This window comes from Emydura macquarii, unplaced genomic scaffold, assembly GCF_026122565.2.
Source record: "Emydura macquarii macquarii isolate MOO-44397 ecotype Brisbane River unplaced genomic scaffold, CSIRO-AGI_Emac_v2 contig_306, whole genome shotgun sequence".
Classification (NCBI taxonomy): domain Eukaryota; kingdom Metazoa; phylum Chordata; order Testudines; family Chelidae; genus Emydura; species Emydura macquarii.
In genome coordinates this window covers 13,830,561-13,852,663 of record NW_027130443.1, presented here as the reverse complement: position 1 = coordinate 13,852,663, position 22,103 = coordinate 13,830,561, and the positions used below count along the sequence as shown (strand labels likewise).

At 52.9% G+C, this 22,103-nt stretch overlaps 1 protein-coding gene across 1 annotated transcript; it reads right to left on the bottom strand.

Annotated features, from left to right (window-relative positions):
• Positions 1–986: 986 nt before the first annotated feature.
• COMP (cartilage oligomeric matrix protein) lies at positions 987–21,421 on the bottom strand. Its single transcript, XM_067554947.1, has 19 exons — positions 21,343–21,421; positions 18,699–18,787; positions 15,489–15,540; positions 13,453–13,625; positions 12,136–12,273; positions 11,957–12,034; positions 11,648–11,806; positions 10,982–11,086; positions 10,509–10,616; positions 9,728–9,887; positions 7,420–7,538; positions 6,883–6,935; positions 6,272–6,465; positions 4,429–4,607; positions 3,826–3,874; positions 3,168–3,364; positions 2,743–2,915; positions 2,342–2,481; positions 987–1,549 (listed from the first exon to the last, which is right to left on the bottom strand). Exons 1-19 carry the CDS (start codon positions 21,419–21,421, stop codon positions 1,518–1,520), a joined length of 2,277 nt encoding a protein of 758 aa, XP_067411048.1. The 3' UTR covers positions 987–1,517.
• Positions 21,422–22,103: the final 682 nt, after the last annotated feature.

Genomic DNA, 22,103 nt, shown 5'->3' with positions numbered 1-22,103 from the left:
CAAGATGAATCCTCTTGGCAAATTCACCATGCAGCCTCATTGTTTATCCTGAGGGAAAGGTTGTATCCTGTGGTGTTCAGGACTTGCTTTCCTTGTCACTAGTCTAAGTGTTTGAGAAGTGCTCTTATGGGTCAGGCTTACCTACCTCAGAAAATAGCTACAACTTCCCCCTGTGGTGGAGTGAGAGGTGAGATGTTTGTAGGGGCGAGGCAGAACATGGTAGGTAAAAACGGAGATGTAAAGAAGAGGACGGGGAAGAAGTCTTTTGAATGGTAGAGCCCAAGCGGGAGGGAGCCTGTGCTATTCTGACAGTCTTGTAGTGCTCGGAGCCTGGAGCTGATCCTATATGGGCTTGCTTCAGCTGAGCTCTAGTCCACATGAATTTCAGCTGCTGAGAGCAGACGTCCCACCTAAACCCCATGATCTTCTGGGAGCTGCTCAACTGCTGTGGATGTATCTTACTAGAAGAGCGGGAGAAAAGAAGGGAACAGCTTGGGTTATTTTTATGAACCCAGAACTGCAGGGACCACCACCACCTTCTGGCCAGGCTGTAATGGGGAACCAGCCAGAGACTCCAGCCCGTAGGAGTAGCCACCTCCGGACAGTGAGAACTTCCTACAGTTTTGACTGGACTTTGGCTTTTTGCTCCAATTCATCCTCCTGCAGTCTCTTCCCCTCCCCCCCTTCTCAGCTGCAGTGTCCCTGCTCTTCCATTCAACTTATTGCCTCCCAACGAAACCCAGAAGAAAATGTGTGTTGTGTACCGAGATTGTAAGTTCTTTGGGGTAGGGAATGCCTTACTCTCTGCAGTGCCGATGAGCACGTTCTTGGTGAGTTCTTGGGTACTACCCTAATAAATGTAACACAGCAAATCCTACTGCTTCTCTCACCTGCCACAGCCAGTCAGCAAAGGAGATTTAAACATGATCAATGATCCAAGAAAAGTACATAAGTCTATTAGAATGTTCTTTATTATCCAAGTTATTCCAGAACAAAGGTGCCCTCTTAAAGTTGTGTAACTCGAACATCATGCCATCGCTACTGTGTGCGCGCTTTTCAGACTGACACTTTCTGGCCTGCACCAGCAATGGGACTTGATCTAACAGGAGGAGTAAAAGGATCTTTAAGGCTTTGGCACCACCAGGTAGGGACAGTTACTCAAACAGTTCCAGCCACAGCAGGTAGCATCTCAGCACATCTGTTTCCATGCGGTGTGGAAGATTAGTGTTAACAGCACAGTCGTCATTTTGGCTTCTATTCACACTTCATTTATGAACCTCCTTCCAGCACCTAAAACCTCTGCAATTCCAGTATAATTTCATAGCAGTTAAAGGGGTTTGCTGTTGCAGAAAAGATGCCCGATAGGCAGTGATACCGGCTGCTGTACAGGGGGGAGTGGTACATTACATCTAGTTCTTTATACAGTATATCAGAGCTGCAGTAGTGGACAGCTGAATACTTTTTAAAAGCAAATGTTGATGGACAAACATTTAAGCCAGGGGCTGATCCAGCTGAGTTCAGAACGTCTCATAATCTTCAGGAATGGTATCTGGAGGGGATGAAATTGAAGTGGGTGTAGATTAGCAGCAAGATTGAAAACGAGAAGCAGAGTAAACCACTAACATGAAATAAAGGCACTTACAACATTGTTGTGCGCAAACAAATCAGACAAGTCCTGAATGATAGGGAGAGGTAAGAGGAGACTGGGAAGCTCCTTTCAAGAAACACCAAGCACGATTCAAAGGGTGTGGGTTTGCTAGTGATGTTACATAGTGAGAGTTTTTTGTCTGAAACACCCAGTTAAGATCCAGACCAAGTGTAAGGTATTGCCAGCACGGTTGTAGCCAAGCTCAGGTGAAGTGACTGCATTCCGTCTCCCTAAGTTCCCTGCAATTTTATTGAAATGAAACTCTTTGCTTCCTGTCTTAAACAGTGCTGCTAGAGAAGATCTGATGCCAAGTTTCACCCCAGACTGGCTGCATTTTAATAATGGACAAGAGAGCCCGCTCGAAACATATTTCATTCCTGGGGGATCCCACAAATGCTTCACCAGCTCTGTTATAGAAGACAGATTAATCTTTGTCCGACACTGAAGTGTAGCTGTCCCTTGGCAGGGGAACAAGGAGTGGTGCTGTCATTTGTGAGGCAGCTGCCAAAAGTTGGATGGGGGAATGACAGGCAGTTAAATTCTGCCTTCCCACCACACGATCTGAGTTAGAGGCATCTTTTAGAGTAAAATGCAAGTTGTGTTGCTTATTTTCCTGGGACAGCAGGCAGCAACGCTCCAGGTGATGGGAGCAAGATGCAGGTTCCCAAAGTGTCAGCACGGGGAGCAACTCACCATTGCAACGGTAACGCAAGTTGGACCAGATAATGTTCTCCTGTGAGAAGCAGAAGACGCCCAGACGACCTCCTCGCATGGTTGTATCAAGGACGACTCCGCTGTCTGCTACCATTTCAGGGCCTTCATAGAAGCGAGCTCTGGAAGGGCAGGATGACTCTTAACAGTACAGGCCTAGCCCTAGTGAAAGTGATTTCCCTTCCCAACAGTGGAGGGAATATTCCCCATTTATCCCAGGGTGTGGGCATGCTGCCTCTTCTAGGAGAGGGGCACAGTGTTTGACTTTAAACAGGAGCTGATTTGATCAGTTGGCTCCTCATTCCTTAAATTGTGCGAAGCGCAATTGTTGGGTTGACTCCCGCTCGCTTTGCAAAGGGAACAGAGCAAGCCCTGCTCCTTACCTGATGTATCCAACTTGAGGCCGATGCTGTAGGAACCAGCGATACGAGGTCTTGTCCTTCCAGCCGGAATTCCTGGGGTCTTTCCATAGCAGTTTGACCTGATCTGTAGTGTCCCCAGTGTGCCAAAGGGAATTGCGGAGATATTCCCCTGGCCCTGTTTTAGATTTCACGGCCTGATGGAGGAGAAATGGCCAGCATCGTGTAGTGGGAACACTAGAGGAAGCTACAGCTTCATTCATACCTTCTGTTTCATAAAGAGAAACTCCGGCCGGAGCAACAGCGAGGCTGGAATGTCTTCTCCCTTCCCCCACATCATGTGCTTGATTCTAAAAGCAACTGACTACCCTCCCCGCCATGCTGAGACCAAGGGAGGACAAATCAGGGCTATCTGAAGACCCCGTGGTGTGTTTCTTTTCTAGTCTTACCTTCAGCTGAATTCCAGGCTGTGCTACTGCTCGGAAGGGGTTTGCCTGCCAGTATGTCTGCTCCATCTGCTTCCACATCACCACATAGAAACTGGAGCTGTCCTGATAGCCGAAGATAAAGCCAGCATAATCGTCGTCCGTGGCAGTGTTGACGTGGAAGGTGCCCTCGAAATCCACCCCGTTGAATGCAGTGTAACCTCAACCAGGGGAAAGGGGGGGAAGAAATAATCATCATTCACGAGCCAAGAAACAAAGCAGCACCATCCCCCCTAAAGTCTGAACCATCCTGTTGGGTTCCATGCTTTCCCTTCAGGGGCTTAATCTAGAGACCCACAGAACCGCATCTCTCGCTCTATTCCCCTAGCATTAGGTCCTAATAGCAGATCAAAACCAGACCCTTTCATTGTTGACCGGAACCTCCTGCCCCAGTGTCTAGTTTGGATAAAATGGAAGTTGCCCTGTTCTGGGTTTTACGAAGAAATGCACCCAGCTGGCTTATTACTGAGCCAGAACATTCAAGACAAGAATTTTTTTCCTCCAGTGGAGGGAATTTGGCTGAACTGCTAAAACAGTCTCTAAAATGCTCTTTGAAAATCATGCTGAGAAGAGGGGTTGCACCTGTTAATGTCCAACAAGGACTGAGCGCGGAGTGTCTTACCTACAGCCAGGCCGGGATCGCTGTTCATGGTCTGGACAATTTCCATGCCCTGTGAAATGCAAGCGTTCACTCGTTACCGTCTGGGGTGGAAAACTTTGTCACATGGACTTGGGGCAAAGGGGTGCAAATATGCTTCCCTCGCCAAGGAGGAGATCACAAAATCCCCCCCAGGGGAGATGCAGGTGCAGAGAGAGTTCATTCCAAGCATCTGAAACTCTAGTACTGATTTAAGACGTGCTGTAATCCCCACCCTCAAGGGTCAGGAGCTAGGGGAGAGATTTGAATACAGAGAAACTGCGGCAGGCTTGTGAAGTGATGCCAGCACCACCCCTAGGGGACTCTAGCTATGTAACCCGAGCCATCTCTCCTGGCCTTATGGCTCTCCCTAATGACAACACAACAGGGCAAAGGGTGGGGGCAGGTTCAAGCCTTGCAGGTCATTTCCCCCCTCCCCCTCCACACACACCCACTCCCATTCAGCCAGTCAAAGGAAGAACTTTGGGGTTTGCGGTGCTAAGTCAGTGGATAATGCTAAGCAATCGAGCTGCATAGCTCGTGAATTCCTAGCATCCCCTCACCCTAGATGTGAAACCATCTCCTCACCTGATTGAGGACAATCCAGTTAGGGTCAATCTGTGCATCGCCCTCTGGGTCCAACACGACTGTCTGGAAAGCCCTGAAATCTGTCAGAGTCACCTCTGCATTCTCTGGGCACACGTCGATTCTGTCGATCACCTGGTCCTTGTCAAAGTCCTCTTCACAGAGATCCCCCACACCATCACCTGTGGGAGGCGATGACGAAGGGCACTAAGTCTCCCCTTCTCCAGTGACAGCATCTACCTGACCCCCCCGTCTCCTCCCACCCATTTGGCTCTTGGTTTTAGGGTGGTTGTATCCACACTGTGGTGATGATTGGGCCTACAAATGTACCCAGTTGTGAAAGGTCGCAAAACATCACAATAACTTAGAACAACAAATGTTGACAGGACAAGGTGCGAAAGTGAAACAGACCGAATTAGTCCACACAAAAGGCCTCCTGCTATATAACTCAAGGGCTGTGTTAAGATCATGCCTCGTGAACAAACAACAACAAACAATCGTGAGATCGAAAAAAATCAATGAACCAAAATTGGTGTGTCAAATCAGGCCTAATTGTGGGCAAACTAATGGGAATAGGGACTGTTCCAGCCATTGCTGCCTTTTGGGAGGCTGCTGCCATGCTGACCATCTGGAAGAAGGGCAAGGAATGAGCTTCTCCCTTATGGGTGCCACCCCGACCATCTCTGGGGACCCTGGACTTTCTTCATCCTACCCTGCAAGATGGCCGGACCTGAACAGGCCAGAGAGAGGGACCCAGATGACATTGCCACTTGCACCAGCTCCGGGTGACTCCCACACTCCAGATGTGACCCTTTCTCCTTCCCTGCCGTATTTTTTCCTCTTTCCTTCTGTCTGATAAGAGTCTGGCTTAGCTGGCCAACATTTTGCCGCACTGCTGTAAACCCGTGATCAGGGAGGCCGCTACAAGCGTGTCGAAAACAGCCCGATGCTGGTACAAGTTTGCCAGGTCTTGGAGCAGACCATGGGCCAGGCCTGTGGTTTTCCAGCAGTGAGGCTGCGAGTGAAAGTCCATGCCAGAGCCAGAAGCTGCATTTTCTCTCTGCTGCTCTTTTCTCTCCCCTTTGGTGCATTCATCTTGTTTCCTCTTTTAACAGCAGCTCCAGCCCATCTCAACTAACTTCCTCTGGTTTCCCTAAATGGACAATTTATTGCCATTTTTAATACGCTCTAAGACACGGTCGAACAGGGGAGGTTGGGGGAGTCCTAAAAACTCTCTCCAGTGAAAGGGGAAGGGAACAAGGGATGTTGTTAATATAAAACCCTCCTTTAATACTTTATATTTCAAATGCTTGACCCGCTCTTCCTTCATTTCCTGTGCCATTTGTAACAGGGTTTGCACCATGATGCTAAGGAGGCCGAGGTCTCAAACCCCAGCCCTCGTTTCGCACGATTAGGGTCTGGTACCCGTCTTTGGCCCATGTATTCCAGCGAAGTTAATATAACCACCGTCCCAGGGAGGGGTTCTGCTGGGGGCCGAGGATATGTGCTCTGGGGGGGCACTGCTCCCGCCCTGCATAGCTGGCATTCTCTTGAGACAGTCCCTAGGAATCTCCATGTGGTGCTGTTTCCCCCTCCCATTAACAGATGCCGTTAATGAGGGGGGGAATAGCTCACCTTTTAACCTCTGCAATGTTCTACAGTGGGTGAGCTGCTTGGAGAGACAGTAGCACCCCTGCTCCCCTCTCTGGACCCCCCCGACGGGTACTGGGCACCTGGGTGATGCCCAGGTCAGTCACTACATCTGAGAAAGGGAAGTCAAGTCTCCTAAATGTTCTTTAAACTGGCTAGCATGTGACTGAACGCCTGCGTAGCTTTTCCCCCTTACGGTCTGTGTCCTCTTGGCCAGGGTTGGGGACTAGCCGGCAGTTGTCAGGGCCTGGAGGTCTCTCATCTGGAACCCCATCATTGTCGTCATCGTCATCGCATTCGTCGCCCATCCCATCGTGGTCTGTGTCCTGCTGGGAGCTGTTGGGAACTGAGGGGCAGTTGTCCCATGAGTCCTGGTGGCCGTCCCCATCGCTGGCAGGGAGAACATCAGACAAGCTAATATCAGAACATCAGGCGTGACCAGTGGATGCTAAAGGGCACCACAGAGATGCATGAACGCTGCCCTACAGACAACTGCAAGAAGCCCGCAACGAGAGAGAGAGAGAGTGTGTGTGTGTGTGTGTGTGTGTGTGTGTGTGTTAAAATAACACAAATGCACCCACCTTGTAGGTGAGTGTGGATCCTGCATGGAAGTGGCAGTTCGTGGTTTCATCAGCCATAAAATCTAGCCTGTGACTTAAGCCATGATGAAGTTTAAATTCACTTTAGCTGGACTTTGTCTTCCGTAGACCAATAGTTGCTTAAAGAGACGCGGTTACTTGTTCCCAAACCCTCCTACTGCCCGGATTCTGTGGGGCCTACACAAGACTAGTTGCAGCTGGTACTCACCGGTCCTCGTCGGTGTCACACAGGTCCCCCACGAGGTCGTGGTCAGTATCTTTCTGGTAAAACAAACCATGAACAATCAGCTTACACTTGCCACAGCTGGGGTCAAGAGTGAGACCTCAAGCAAGAAGGGAGACACCGCTTGGGCCTGTACGTATCTGCTGCCTCGACTGAGATTTAGAGTTGATCACAGTGGAGAGAGCCTCCCCGAGGAAGCAATTTCTTCTGTAGCACTCATTGTGAAGTGGTAGATTTATCACACCCCCCTCCCTCCCCCCGCTCCCCTGCCAACAGTGTATTTAATGTGAAAGTGCAGGTCGTGGAGAGCATGTCCTAGGATGCAAAGAGCCCTGTGGTCTCTGCAGGCTGCATTTCTGTATTAGCGAGGATGAGAGCTACTGATTTGCAAGTGACAGTCTTGTCAGGTCACCAAATAGGCAGCTCGGGCCTGGGCGACGTGGGTGGCAACCCTGCCTCCACACAGGGTGGAGGAGAGAGACGGAAGCAGCAAGATCTCAAGTAGGAGCGATGTTTACTTACCTGGTCTGGGTTACTGAGGGTTGGGCAGCTGTCACACACATCTCCCACTCCATCCCCGTCGCTGTCTTTCTGGTCAGGGTTGGGGATTTTTTTACAGTTGTCCACCGCATTTTTGATCTCTGTAAGCCACAAACACAGGGCCCTTTAAACCAGCCCTGCGCTCAGAGGTGTGTGCAGCAAGTTTGGCTGGGTTAGAGAGAACAGGAACCTGGAACTGCCCTCGTTCATGTATCTAGTGTGTGTTCTTTGTGCCATCATGCAAACTGTGTGTGTGTTCGTACTCACTGGCTTTTCACTGCCTCAGAGTCTATTCTGGGGCTGAATCATCCCAGGGACTGAAATCAGAAGAGTAAAGGCCACATTGTTTTGACCCCTTTAATGGTTCAAAGGCAAAAGCACATGCCTACAAACATGAATTGGTTTATTCAGCCTCGTATAACCTTACTAACTAAATAGGGAAAAAGGCAACAAAAGGTTTGGTTCAGATAAACAGCCTGAAGGGCACCAGGGGCCAGAGGAGAACAGGGAATTGTTGAGGCTTTTTGCATTTGGACAAAAAAGTCACTATCGCTGTGAATGGACTTGACGTGGGTTCTGGCCAGCAATATCAGGAGGTTGCCTACAGAGGGCAGTTATGTCTGTCCTGGCTAAATCAGTGCCCCCAGCTGTTTGCTGCATTCACCAAAGTGGGCTTTGTCTGCACTAGATTTTTTCCCCCTCTTTGCAGCTCGAAGAGTGAGAAACTTTAATTTTCCAAGCACAGATCAGTAAGCCAGAGGTTAAGGCAGCCAGAACACCCCCCAGGGTGCAGGATCCTGCCTGGTCCCCTTTACCCATCCAGCTTGTTGCAGCGGGGAAGGAAGAGTGTCTAGTGGGAGGACAAAATATGTATAAGAAATATTAGAAAATCTGCGTGGACAGGTGGTTCCCAGACTCTGGTTCTAACAGTTGCTTCTGCAAGTCTCCAGGCTTCCCCTTACAAGAAGAGGCCTCTAAAAGCACCTGGAAACGGGGGACCAGCCAGCTTCACTTCTTCCTCTGAGGAACAGGAGCCACACAGGGCTGCAGGTCTAGCGGACCAGCGGGCTGGGTGGCCTGTCTTCAAGCTGCAGTGCCACGCGCGCTGTCGTTGTAGTTGCCATCATGTTATGGGATCGTGACTGGGAGGGAAAGTTTCCCCAAGACTGTCTGTGGAGATGGGCTCCCACGATGCAGAAGTTTGCAAACCCCTGCACGAGACTGACAGGGAGAGACGCCCGTGTAAATTCATTCAGTGCCGCCTCCACGTTATCAGTCCGCCGTGCAGCTGCAGGATGCAGGCCTGAGAGAGGAGCTGGCCTCACACCTGCATTCATTACAGAGTGACAGAGCTGCAGACAGTCACGCCGTGTCCAGCTGGGAGTAACGGGCTGGAGAGCGTTCAGACCAAAGCTGTCAGTGTTTCCCCAAACTGCTTTAAAGCAGATTTTCTGCATTAGCCTTGCCTTGTTTATGCCATCGTGGCTGTTGGACTTGGAAGACTAAGACAGCATCTTTGCAAGGCTTGAGACACGACAGAAACCGTTTAATCAGCCACCTGCATGACTTCACTTCCTACCGCAGTGCCATGAAGTACTCCACCACTGAATCACGCCAGTCAGATTCCTTAGCGGTATTGACGCTTGTGTGGCACCGGCTGCCAGGGGGAACCGTCTGTAAATGAATTTCCTCTCTCCCAGGCCAGAGGCCGTTGTGGTTTCTGGCTCTGGAAAGCTGGGCTCGGGGTGAATGCACAGCATCTGCTGCTGACGTAGACAGGCAAACCTCTGCCAGGACCTGGCCCTGACACTTGCTGTCTTAACTCCCTGCGTCTTCCCTCCTAAGCCTGAGGGAAGACGCGTGTGGCTGGTCAAGCACTGAGCAGCAGCCTCCCTCCACGGAGCGGCCTAGACTGGGTGCCACCTTGATGTGGAAGCTGCTGCAGCTGTGGTTTGGGGAGTCCGGGGCTCTAGGGCCAGGGTGTAGATTGCGTGTGCTGTGGCCTCTTGTGAACCATGACAGCTCCTGGCATCTGTCCTGGGTGGCTGTGGGCGAATCACTGCCCCACGACACAGTAAGGGCTTTAGTCCATCAGAAATTAGGGCTTTTCCTGGAGCCACCCGGCTCCAGTCTCTGGTTTCTGCCCCGTGTAACTCCTGTTCTGGATACTTACTTTGTAGACAAGGCGCCTGGGCTGGCCCGAGGCACCGCAGATCTCAGTTGGGTGTGTTACTAATACCATTCTCAGGGCTTTGGGGGGCCTGCCTCCACCCTCCCACCCAACACTCACTGTCCCCATCGATGTCGTCATCACACTCGTCTCCCTTCCCGTCCCCGTCGCTGTCCCGCTGGGCATCGTTCTTCACGTGCCGGCAGTTGTCGCAGGCGTCGCCGAAGTTATCCTTGTCAGCGTTGCGCTGCTCTGGGTTGCGCACCAAGACGCAGTTGTCCTGTGGGAGGGGTCAGAGAGCGGGCAGTGACTCAGGGAGACGCGGGGCAGCTGTCCCCGGCCGTGGGGAATGGTACAAAAAGGGGTCACAGGACTGACCTACTCTGAGCTATGTGAACCCAGCCAGGGCACCGGGGAACATGCCCTCATTCAAGGCAGTGCCACTGGCAGCCCACGACCGGTTTATGGTCAGCTGTACCAGCAAGACACCACGAGAGCATTTGCCCTGGACCAGGCGCTGAAAAGCTGGGACCTACCCGCTGCTTCCTGCCTTGATCAGCGCAGTGGGGGAGCAAAGCCTCCTGTCAGCACTGTACAAAACCATGGGTCCTTCTGGCCCTCCCCCCAGAAAACCCCATTGGATGCAGGGACGGTAGCGGCTGCCCAGGCTTTGCCCAGCAGAGACGCAGCTTGTCAGGAGCCTGAGTAGAACCAGCCTCAGCGTCAGTATCAAAGTGCCGTCTGCAAGGCTACAGGTCCCAGCCCATGGGGCTAGAGATGGAGCACTGCATGCTGGCGTCTGTAGCGTCCCCGGCCCCAACACCACACTAGAGAGGCAGGTGGTTGCTTTGTGCAGCTCTGTGCTGGCGTGTCTTGGGGGTGAGCGTTAGAGAGTCCAAACCTCTGCATTCAATATCCCGTCTCCATCCGCGTCGTCGTCACACGCATCTCCAATGCCGTCCCTGTCCGCATCCTCCTGGCCCGAGTTGGGGACCGTCACGCAGTTATCCTGGCAGAAAAGCAGCAGGGAAGTCTCTCGAGCTGCTGGCACATTGTGCAGCTTTTCTTACCCTTTCCCCCTCCCCCGCCCGGTCTGGTTGGTGTTAACCGGGCAGGCAGCCGCCTTCCCTTTCCTCTGGGCTCTGCTGGCCAGGTCTTTCCACCAGCCACACACTGGCCAGTCTGCCCTTGGAGCCAGGTCGCTCCCTCGCCGCTCGGGGTGATGCTGGGAGTGACCAGGCTGCATGGCTTAGGCGACTCTGGTTCCCCAGTTGTAGGGAAGAGGATATGACCTGCATTTTGAGCCCTTAGATGCTGGCCTCTCACAAGGCGTGGCCCTGGTAACCCTGCTGGACAAGTTCAGGCATCTCTTACCTTGCGGCATTTTGGGTCTGTGCAGCGCAGCTTCTCATCAGGGAATCCATCGATGTCGGTATCCCACCCGCAGACGTAGCCATTTCCTGCCCACCCGACAATGCACTGCAGGACAGCGGATGTGGGGAGTGAGGAACTGGGAGGCGTCTACGGCGGACCTGCTCTACTGCCCCCACACATCCAGGCTGCGGGTCTGCACGCACTGGACTGCGCTTGGTCTCGGAAATCCTGGGGGATTGGAAGCCTCCTTTGGCAGGTGAAATATCCCCGTGAAGAGGCAGCTGGGCTGGGACGTGGCATAGCTCAGAGCTGAGCACGCAGCAGCCCTGGGCTGCCCCTGGCATCAGCATAATCCCCTGAACCGGGCTCACCTCCCTTCAGCGCCCGTGTAATGCTCTAGGGCTGTGGAAACGGAGGCCTCAGAGCGTCAGCTCTCAGCACGTAAGCAGCATCTTCTCCGAAAGCAGTGGCCGTGCTGTGGGGGGCTAACTGAGAAGTTTCTCTCTTAGCGCAGCTGGGAGAAGGAAGTGGTGGGACATGCCGGCCAGAAATGGTCAGTGACAGACTCTGGCACCCGGGGCACTTGGAAAAGCAGGACGGATGTGAAGGTAAAAAAGGCAGCGGCTGAAGCCCCCCCGTCTAAGCGGAGGGCAGTTTGGTTCTCACCACACACGAGATGGTCCCATCACGTTCAAGGATGCAGCGAGCTTTCTCATGGCATGGACTGAGTTCCCCGTTGGGACAACGACTCTCCGTCTGACTCCTGCACCCAACGACCTGGTCCCCAACAAAGCCCGGCTTACAAGACCCGCACTTGTAGGATCCCTGCCAGAGGAGCAACAAGAAATAACGTGGGTGCTGGGAACACTTGGCTTGAAACCCCCAAACTGGTGCAACTACCCCGTCCCCACTGAAAGGAGAAGCTGCAAGAGGTCTGGGGGCACAGGCTAGTCCAGGCTGGCTGGTGCTAGTTACCCGTGTGTTGATGCAGATGGAGTTCGGGACACAAGTCCTGGCGCTGCCCGTCTCACATTCATTGATGTCCGTACAAACCTGTCCGGGCAGGAGAAAGTGGGAGGGTGCGTCACACTTCAGTAGCAGGCAGCCATCTCGCTTACAGTGGCTTTTGGGAGTGGGGGGGGGGGTGGATGTACCTGTTTGTTGGCTCTGGCGAATGCTAGCCCAAGACCTTCAGGTGCTGGCCCGGTGTAGCCGGTGGGACAGGGCTCACAGTGGAAGCCTGGGGCAGTGTTAACGCAGTTGACTTTTGGAAAACAGGGATTCATGCTGCACTGTAGGCGAGAAGGGAAGTTCCTGCTGAGTTGCTAGTTTTGGTTATAAACCAGCCCTTCCTACAGCCTGAACCTTACGGGACGTGGCAAGAAGGAAAGGCCCCAAACACTGGTTTGTTTTAGCAATATACAAGCAAGAGTGACTAGGGACATTTGAATTTCTGTGTCAGTGGAAAGTTCAGCTCCCCTGTCTAGCCTGCTCTCCCCGGCGGCCCGGGGCGCAGACAGGCAAAGCCAATCAATTGACCAGATTCCTTCACCTTCATTCCTCTACGGTGCCCTCTGGTTTCCCCTGCAGGGAGCCAACGTACACATCATGACTTCTTGGTAGCGCCTCCGAGTCCAAAGTCCCGTATCATTTGTCAGGCTGGTTTGAGGGGCAGGGTTTATTCAGTGCACTGTGATGTAAGTGCCCTGATCAGAAGGAGCACGTTAGCTTCCACAGCAAATCCAGCCCCAAGCGTATACGTCCTTTGATTATGAATTTCTCAATCTTTTCCCCCCGTCATTTGAACTCAATTCTTGTGCATTATACGCACAGTGTCATTAACCAAAGAAACCTGATGACCTCCAACAAACTTCGACAGAATTATATCTGTACCAAGGAAGTAAAATCTGTCTTTAGTCCGTGACCACCCGAAGAGTCGGGGAACAAATCATCCGCCTACTCGAAGCGGATCTTAAGCTGCAGAAGCGGATTTGAAACACTGAGGCTGTTCTACCGTGTTCAGAGGGAGCCCGCTGTGCAGGTTCCATGCACCTGGTGCCTACGGCCTCTAGCCCTGTCTCCAGTGCAGTTTGTCCCGTTAGATTCAGAGGGCCAGAAGGGACCATCATGATCATCTAGTCTGACCTCCTGCATGTTGCAGGCCCAAGACCCTCCCCCGTCATTTCTGCATCAAGCCCATGTCTCCTGTTTGAGCCATTGCATCCCTTTCAGGGAGACATCCCCAGCTTTTCAAGAGCCCGTGTGACGGATCTAGAGGATGGGGGGTTTAATACATTAGACCTGGATTTCACTTCAGTTAAATTGTGAAGGACACTGGTGTGTTGTGTGCAGCAGGGGCATTTAACTGTGTGACCTCCGTTAATGACAACAGGGCTCCAGTGAGGAACCCCCGAGAGGAGTTAGCCACAGTTCTTGTAACTGCCAATGACCCATTGCAGCTGGTCTCTGACCTCATTGATATCTGTACAGTGGGTCCCGTTGCCGGTGAAGCCCAGGGGGCAGGCTCCGCAGCGGAAGCCCGTGTCAGTCTGCATGCAGGTAACTCCAGGGAAACAAGGGTTTGACAAACAGCTGAGATACGGTATTGTGCTGATCCCTGGGCCCGTTGCCCCCGTCTGCATGCCTGGAGATTAGAAGATATGTTAGAAACAGAGCACCCACAGCCAGCACCTGTCATCCCTTACGCTTACATGCTACGTTCTAGTGGAGGGTCTCCTCGTGCTTTACAAGTAGTGAAGGTGCCCCAGGAATGCCCTGGGAGATAACAGTCATGTTCGCATTTTGCAGATGGGGAAATTAAAGCACAAAGAAGTTACTTGTCTGAGGGCTCTCAGTGGCAGAGCAGGAAATAGAGCCTGGAGTCTTGACTCCCTGTCTGGTACTTCAATCACATCAATATCCTTCTCCAGAGGCTGCTGGCCTCCCGCTCACAGCCTAGTATCCAGACTCCGCGGGGTCGCAGTGGGGCTGGAACTGGCTCTGGAAGGGGTGCTATAGGACTCCCACATGGGACTCAAGATGAGGGTCTATTTCAGAAGCTCCAAGGTTATCGCATGGGAGGACTGTTTTAATGTCTTTCTTTCAAGGTCCTGGCAGCTCCCAGGATGGCCCCAGGAATGCCAAGTAACCCCCCCCCCCCCTTTATAAACCAGAACAATAAGCAGGGAAGGCAGCGATCAAGTGAGAGGAAGAAAGTTCAAGACAATTTTATGAGGAACTTCTTAAAGCAAGTGCTGGGGGTGAGTGTGATTCTGTATGGCAGGTCCCAGAGGTTCCGGCTAATCTCTTTCCCTGCAGAAATGTGGAAGCAGTTACTGCTCCAGCCTTTGGATGTGCTGGCAAATAACGGAGCATCTCCATGAACTGTGCTTTGCTACAGCCAAATAGACGGGAAGTAAAGCTCAGTCCAGAAAGGCGTTTATGGGGGCGCGGAAGGCAAGTTCACAACGGGTTGTATATATTGTTTCCTCGGTAGCCAGCCCCCTGGCTAGGATGGGGGGGTAGTGGCTTGGAAGGAAGGGCGCAGAGCACCTCTGGGGAGTAATGTTCCATTTCATTCACAGCGCCAGAGCGGCCAGTTTTAACGAGCAGACACACCCGGCGATGCATTCCTGGGCGATTACAACATGCCTGCCGTGGGGCGTATGCAAAGAGCCGAGGCTGTGGGGATTTATGCACCTGAGAAATGAAGAGTACCCTGCAGAGCGCAGCGTGGGGCTGTTCTGAACTGAGTTTATGGACAGTTGAGGATACGAAGAGGTGGGCGTTGGTTGGGGTTGTGGCTGAAGGCTGTTCCTGTGGCAGCTGTAGATCGAGAGGATTCCTCGGATTCAGGGCTCACCCACAGGCAGGGTTTCTTTCCCTTAAGGCGTGATTGTCAAACGGATGCAAAGGGCCGGGTGACGCTCTGGTTTCAGTCCCAGAGCAACAGTTTGGCTTACGTGGATGAGCTCAACTGTGTTCCTCGTCTAAAATCCACTCGTCCACCCGGCTCTTTGCACCGGTTCAATTCAACCAGGCGTGTTTGTGTCAGGGCGAAGCCTGGATCTCAGCAGGAAAGAAGCTGATGTAGGTGCGTAGCCGCCAGCTCAGCCCCTAGCTAATTCTGCAGCCGGTGACTGCCAAGGAAGTGACACCCTCTAGGGCAAAGCTTTACCCAAGTGAAATAGCCAGGTCCTAACCCAGCTCTGACACTGACTGCCGGGAGGCACGTTGCTCCTCTGTTCACTTTACCCAGCTGTGAATGAGGGATCATTTATCCTCCGCTGCCTCCCAGGCCCCAGGACCGGGTTGGAGATTAGTTAGCGGTTACGGAGTTTGTTGAAGAGGGGCTGGAGCACATCTCAGGCATATCCGATTGCACGTCAAGTGAACGGGAACAAGCCAACTCCTGGAGGGGGGGGCAGGGTGGTAGGCGATGTTCTGGTGCTGGTAGGAGGCAGGTAGAGAGAAGTTGGGCAAGAGGCATTTAAATAGAGCAACTCACCGCAGGCGTCGCACTCCATGACTGTGTTTTTCAGGAATGTGATCTCCTTAATCTAGAGAGGAAACGAGCCCCCAGTTAGCCAGCACGGGAGGTGGATTCCACCTACCCTCTTCCCCCCCCCCCCCTTCTCTCCCCAATTGACATGTACTGCAGATTTTCAGTGCCAGAAACGCCTTTTGCTTCTACATGTTTGTTTACGAGAGGCTCAATCTTGCACCAAAACCTGGTGTGGGGCAGGGTGCGGGCTGGGGCCGCTTCATCTCCCTTTTTCTCCTTCCCCACTTCTCACCCACCCCTACGCCTCTAGGACAGGTGGGCAGACTACGGCCCGCGTGAGCTTTTCATCAGGCCCGCCAGCTCAACCAGTGTCCGCCAGCTCCAGCCGGGTGATCCGCAGGAAAGTTGCGGAACAAGCTGTGCGGCGCCGCAGCGGCTGCTCCCTCTCCCAGCACGTGGGACCAGCAGCCCCCTGACTGGAGCCGCTCCCAAAGCATTAATGGCTCCCCAGACAATTTCTATACCCGGATGGGGGCCGCCCCCCCCCCGCTGTAGGATGTAGGTGCCACTTGCTGCCCAGCAGAGCTCACCCTGGGACAGTGGAGGAGTCGGGCAGGGAAACACTGCACTTGACCCGACTCCCAGTGCCAGGGGCAGACAGATTTCACTGGTCCAGGGGCTTTAATGCTCAGGCCCGGTGCTGGGCTGGCAGCCCCAGAGACGACTGCCTTCTGCCTCACCGCACAGGTCCTGCCTGGATAAAGCAGGGGGGTGGCCCCAGCCCATTCCCTGCAGAGGTAGCTCATCTCTGCGCTGGAGGGGCTGCCCCCAAGAGCGAAGGGGAAAGTCAGGGCCAGGCCAGGGATGAGTACGTGTGAGGGGCCGACACCCACCCACTCACACAAGACGGAGGATCTCCTGGGTTCAGACAGGTGGGAAACGGGCCGCGCCGAGAGACTCCCTGGCCGGGAGAGAGCTGCGTGTCAGCGCCTGTGCAGCGCCACAGCTGGACCACAGCCTCTCGCAGACCTGGCCTAAGTGCAGAGCTGCTGGTGGCCTCGCTCCTGCCTGTCTCTAACAGGCACGTAGGTCGGGGAGCCCCCACCTCATTTCACAGCCTGCGGGGGTCCAGCCATCGGAATGGCTGTGAGGAGCCAGCCACCAGCCTGGCCCTGTTTTCCTCTAATTCAGAGACGGGGGGGGGGGGGGGGGGAAACCGGGTCACTGAGTCCGGCTTCTGTCCCCTGCTGCTCTGCAGGTGGGGGGTGAGGGGAGCTGGGCTGTCCCCTGGGTGAAGTGCAGGATCGTGGCCTGGCCCAGATAGCGTCCGTAGGACGGAGCGTGCCAGCTCTCTTCCTGCCCCCCCTCCCCCCCAACGCTACAGCCCAGCCGGCGCCTGGTTACAGCCCAGACATGGTGTATAGCAAGGGCAGGACCAGTCCAAGGCTTGGGGCTGGTTATGGGGCTGCCACTTTGGTCCCACTCATTTCATCCGGGGCCCCTCTGCGCCCGGGAAAACGCCTTCGCCGGGGTGTTTTCAGGCAAGACTTTGCACCCCGTGTAGACCCCTTTGTAAATGGCCCCGCCAGAGCCTGACGCGCTGGGAGCCTGCTCTACTGACCGGGGAATTGTCTGGATTTCATAGGTGCTTGTCAGCTCCCACTGCTGTGACTCCATAACGTCGTAGGGAGCCGGGGCAGCCCTGCCTGACTCGGGGCAGGGGAGAAGTCAGACGGGAAAGGCACAGCCCCTGGCAGCTGGTCTCGCTCCAGCACCCCCCCCCATCTGGTATTGTGAGCGGTGTCATGCCCACACAGCAGCACTGTTCAGACCTTGCCCACAGCTCCTGCGGACCAGGGCAGGCTCCTTTTACACCAGACTTTTTCTACATCCCATGGGGCTACAGGAAGGTTAATATCAGGGGCTGTGAATAATTTAATTTAATCCATTGTAGCTCCAACCCAACATCCCCAATCCAGAGCATTCCAAGCCGTCAGGGAGGTGGGGGCCAGGTTGGCGTGCCGCTCCCTGGCCCCCTCTCTCCTTCAGCTGGGTTTGTTTTACGGGGCGGGTTCCAGTGCCGGGGGCTAGGTCTGGATAAATGGCCTGGTGCTGCTCTGGTTACTGATGTGTGAAATGCGGAACTATGGAAAATAAGGGAATAGAAAATCTTTGTGCATGTTACAGAAACGAACAGCACGTCTGTGGGAGCTTCCCTCTGGGCTCTCTACTGATGTACATGAGGCCTTCCTTTGCGAGGGTCTTTTGAAGAGGCCGGACGCTGTCTGAGAATGAGTCCATGGCAAAAAGAGAGGGGGAGATTAAAGGGGGGGGGGGGAATAAATAAAAAAGCGGGTGTGGAGAAGCACCGCTAAGCTGGACGGGACCGGTGGAAAGCAGGGCCACGGGCTGCCAGGAGCCAGGTCTGACCTGATTCCTAGCAAACACTGGATATTTATGCAACAGCCTGAGATATGAGAGTGGCTCAGTGCAATACGGTTTTGCAGATTAGAAGCCGCCCAGTTTGCACTGGCACAGGGGCCTGGCTGCCATTCCAATTATCTGCCAGGCCCAGGCTGCTGCCTTCAGCGCAGCGGGTCGTGGGAGGGAGAATGGAACCTTTCTCCCGAGTTAAAAAAGAGCTGACCAGACAAACCGCCACTTACTCGGTAAAACAGGGAAAGATCCACATTCCCCCACCGTTCCCAACTCCCTCCGGTGCTGCTGGAGCCGAATAGGTGCAGGATTAAAGCAACCCGAGGAACCAGTGACAGTGAATGCAGGGCTTGTTTACATCCCATGTGACGTCTTGTTTCCTGGACCTACTGGGTGGCTGAATGGGCTCCTCTATCTTCCAGCCTGGCCTCCGCTTGACGACTTCATAAGCCCACAAAACCAAGGAAAAAGTGACTCTGACTTGTCCTGCCACGTTACTGCAGTTTGTCTGCTTAAAAAACTCATTCTTCAGTGGGGTTTGTTTGCAGTAGACGAGGACCCAGGCAGCAGAGTTTGCATGGAAATTTGAATCCAAATTATCCCAGAATTGAGGGACGCTCCGAGCTAGGTTTGGGGGTCACCGGGGGATCCTACCCTCCCATGGGATGAAAGTACCATTTTAAATGCCCTGTTCCACAGGTCAGTGTGTGAGACAACAGCCTCCCCGGTCCCGCTCGCACAGGCTGCGGGGCAGTACCTGGACACTTTCTCACATACCTGCTGCTTCAGCAAATCCCGGACTTCCTTCAGTGCCAGGTTCGTTTCTCTCATCTCTGCAAGCATCTGGTGCCCAACGTCACTTCCTACTGAAAACACAGACATGAAGGAAGCAGTGGAGCAGGAGCACCAGTCTGCTCACCTATGTATTGTGTTTGCTGGCCCTTAGTTGCTATGACTCTCCAACTAACCGCAGCCCGCCAGGCAATGATCCCGAACCCTCCCCGGTCTGGGGCTAGGAAGGGTTGTTGACAATTGGAAGGAGCTACGTGCTAGGGAAGAGGACATTAGTCGCTGACTCAGCACTGCTGAAGTCCAGACTGCAGGAGCTTTATCACGAATCATTGATCAAGAGGGAGAACCTTTTAATTTGATCAAAACCGCAGGAGGAGCCGGTCTTCATTTTGAATTATCCTCATTTCACCCCACAGTCACTACCCAGACCCCTCTTCCTCAAGGGTGAGCTGTCAACTTCTAGAACGCATTGATTGACCCATGGAAGAAAAGCAAGATGGGGGATGGACTCTCTGCCCCCCTTGCTCCAGGGGAGATGGAGGGTGTGGGTGACATTTGGGTAATGTGCCAAGATCCGTCACTCACACCAGATACCAATTATCCCCACAGCCGAGGCGTGAGCTGGCCTGGCAGGTTAGTGGGGCGGAGAACTGTCTGTGGGGCAGGTTTTGTGCTGGTTGCGTACAGGAGGGGTCGGCGGCTGACACGGTAGAAGGGCAGGAGCCAATTTACAGCCCAAGGCTGTGGAGGATTCTGTGAGAGGCAGCAGCAAACACCGGCAGGCCCTAAGAGCTGCTACACAGCGGAGCATGGCGACAGGAGGCTCTTCACCCGCTGCTGTAAGATGGGCCCTTTACGGGGCAGGTTTGCCTGCCCACTGGCAGACAGCAGCAGCTCCCCCGGCAGAGAAGTCAGCTTTGCAATGAAATTCAAGGCATTTGTTTGGACCTGCGAAGTCTGAGTGGTTTGGGTCTTGTCTGCCACAGAGACCCCCTGAGCCTCGTGCAATCCCATAGCAGGCGTCATCGACAGTGTCACTTCAGCCAATAAAAATGGGGGGCAAATGGCAAGAGATTTTCAGCAGGGGGCCCTTGGCTCAGGAATTCAGTTTCCTCTACCTTGGTCTGCCAGACCCAGATCCACACAGGTATTTAGGCTTCTAATGTCCATTGAAATCAACGGTGCCGAAAAACCTCTCTTGCTCTGGGCGCTAAAACCTGAACCCGGGCAGCCTTTGAGGCACGTTGCAGAGCTCATCTCTTCTCCATTGTGGAGCCGCACATTTAAAAATCTTCCTGGACAAGCCACACAACAGCTGGAACTGGACAAGTCGATCAGCTGTGCTGCTTCCCTCCTGGCCCCAAGAGGAGGATCACCCTTCTCTTCTCTCTCATGTCCCTACGGCATTTCTAACCAATCTGATCCCTCAGCACCGTGCGCTGGGAGTGGGAAGGGTATTTCCTTTCCACACACAGCACTGCATAATTGGTCCGGTGCATTATTCCAGTTAGAACTGTCGTCCTCCTCTGAAACCTGAGGGATTTGCCAATGCCAGGGGCCAGGTATCAGACTTGAAGGCTCACGAGCAGCCTTCCAACCCCATACAGCAGCTTGTATGTTCTTCTGTGATGAATAGAGCGGCCTGTCTGGGGTCGGCTCTGACAAGCACCTCGCAGTTTGGGTGAATACTCGTCACCTCTCCAGCACCCTTAGATCTAGAAATTAACTGACAAACACCACAAGAGTTTCTAAGTCAAATTCCACATGAAACTCGCTTTCCTCAATCTATTGAGAGACAGGACTGGAGGATGGGCAGATGTTCTTTGGCTTCACAAAATATTCCACGCCAGTTCTGGCTGAAGGTTCGGGTCAGTTTCTATTTGATCTGAACAGGTTTGCCTGTCCCTAGTAGCAAGATGCTATTTTAAAAATGAGCAGCAGAAAAGATTGCACATTAAACCAGCTCAACACACACGCGCGTGCGCACGCCCCGGTGCCCAAATGCAATGTCCCCAGGCAGTCTAAGCACTTGCAAACATGCCCTTTGTTCCGGAGCTCCCTCGCACTCTTTAAAAACACACTTTGCCCTTTCAAAGGTGCTCTTTTAGGTCTCACTTTGCTGGGATGTGGGACTCTGATTCCTCCTGATTTGGTTTCCCTAACGTCCTGCTCAAGAAATAAGAACTGCCACAAGTCCCGCAAGGGGCTGAGTTCCTAGATGACAGGGTTTCCCTGCACTCTCTGTGTACGCAGAGCGCACAGAAATCCCAGGTAGCTGCCACAGAACATCCTGTATCAAATGTGTCTTTAATCGTATCAGTTGCAAAACAAAGATGAATTACCAGGGGCGCTTTATTTCCAAAATAACAACAATGAAAATTTGGTCAGTTCCAGCTGCGAGTGGAAGAGATTTAATTTGTAAAAACATCATTAAACAGAGAAAAAAAATACAGCCTAGGACTGGAACATTTAAACCTTTTGGCTCAAGGTTTTATATGAAGCAACTGATAAAAATCGAATTCAGGTATCACCAGCTGTAATTGACATGTCATCTTCTCTCTCACTTCTCTGCTGCAAATATACGTGCAGAGAGGGTCCACGCACACAGAGGTAATTAAAACCTACTTACCTCCTGCATGTGTCATCTGACTTGATGCAAAAGGACAAGAGAGGCTTAGGAGAAAAATGAAGGCTAAAGTCAAAATCATGCTTGAATCCCAGGGACGTGAGGCTGTGTGGGCTTCTCTTGCAGGAATGTTAACCTGCAGGTTTGCCTCTGCTCCCCATTAGTGTCTGAGGTTTGCTATTTATGAAGTTGCATTCCTTCCTCTGAAGTTCTTATTCTCGGATGCTGGACTAGGGGTGGACGTAATTTCTGGCTCCCAGTCCACAGAGAAAGGTTACAAAAGTAAACAATATGAAAAAGTCATCAGGAGAGCAGCTTACAAATGTTTTTCTTTTTAAACCATCTTGCACCACAAATAAGGTCAGAAAATTCCAGAGTTAAATGAATTCCCTTTTGGATCACGGACTTTTTTTTTTTTTTTTGGGTGGGGTAGGAGGTGGAATTTATAGCCCCGTCTGCCGTGGCATTTTCCTTCTAGCATCACTCACAAGACAACATTAGCTTACAGTGAATGCAGGCTTAACTCAAGTTTGATCCAGGGTCCTTTGGAGTCCCAAAAGACAATTCTACCCCTTGCGCTCCATGGCAGGATTATTACATCCTCTTCCAGACCAAACCATCCCATGCTCCCCCCCTTCAGCACCACTGAAAGGGCTTGTTGAACCTTTCCACGGGGTGCAGGCTTAGCACAGCTGAGCTGAACCAAGAGTATTTGGGGGCCTGCGGTGACCCAGGCTGGTTTCTACTCTGTCAGACGGCAAAGC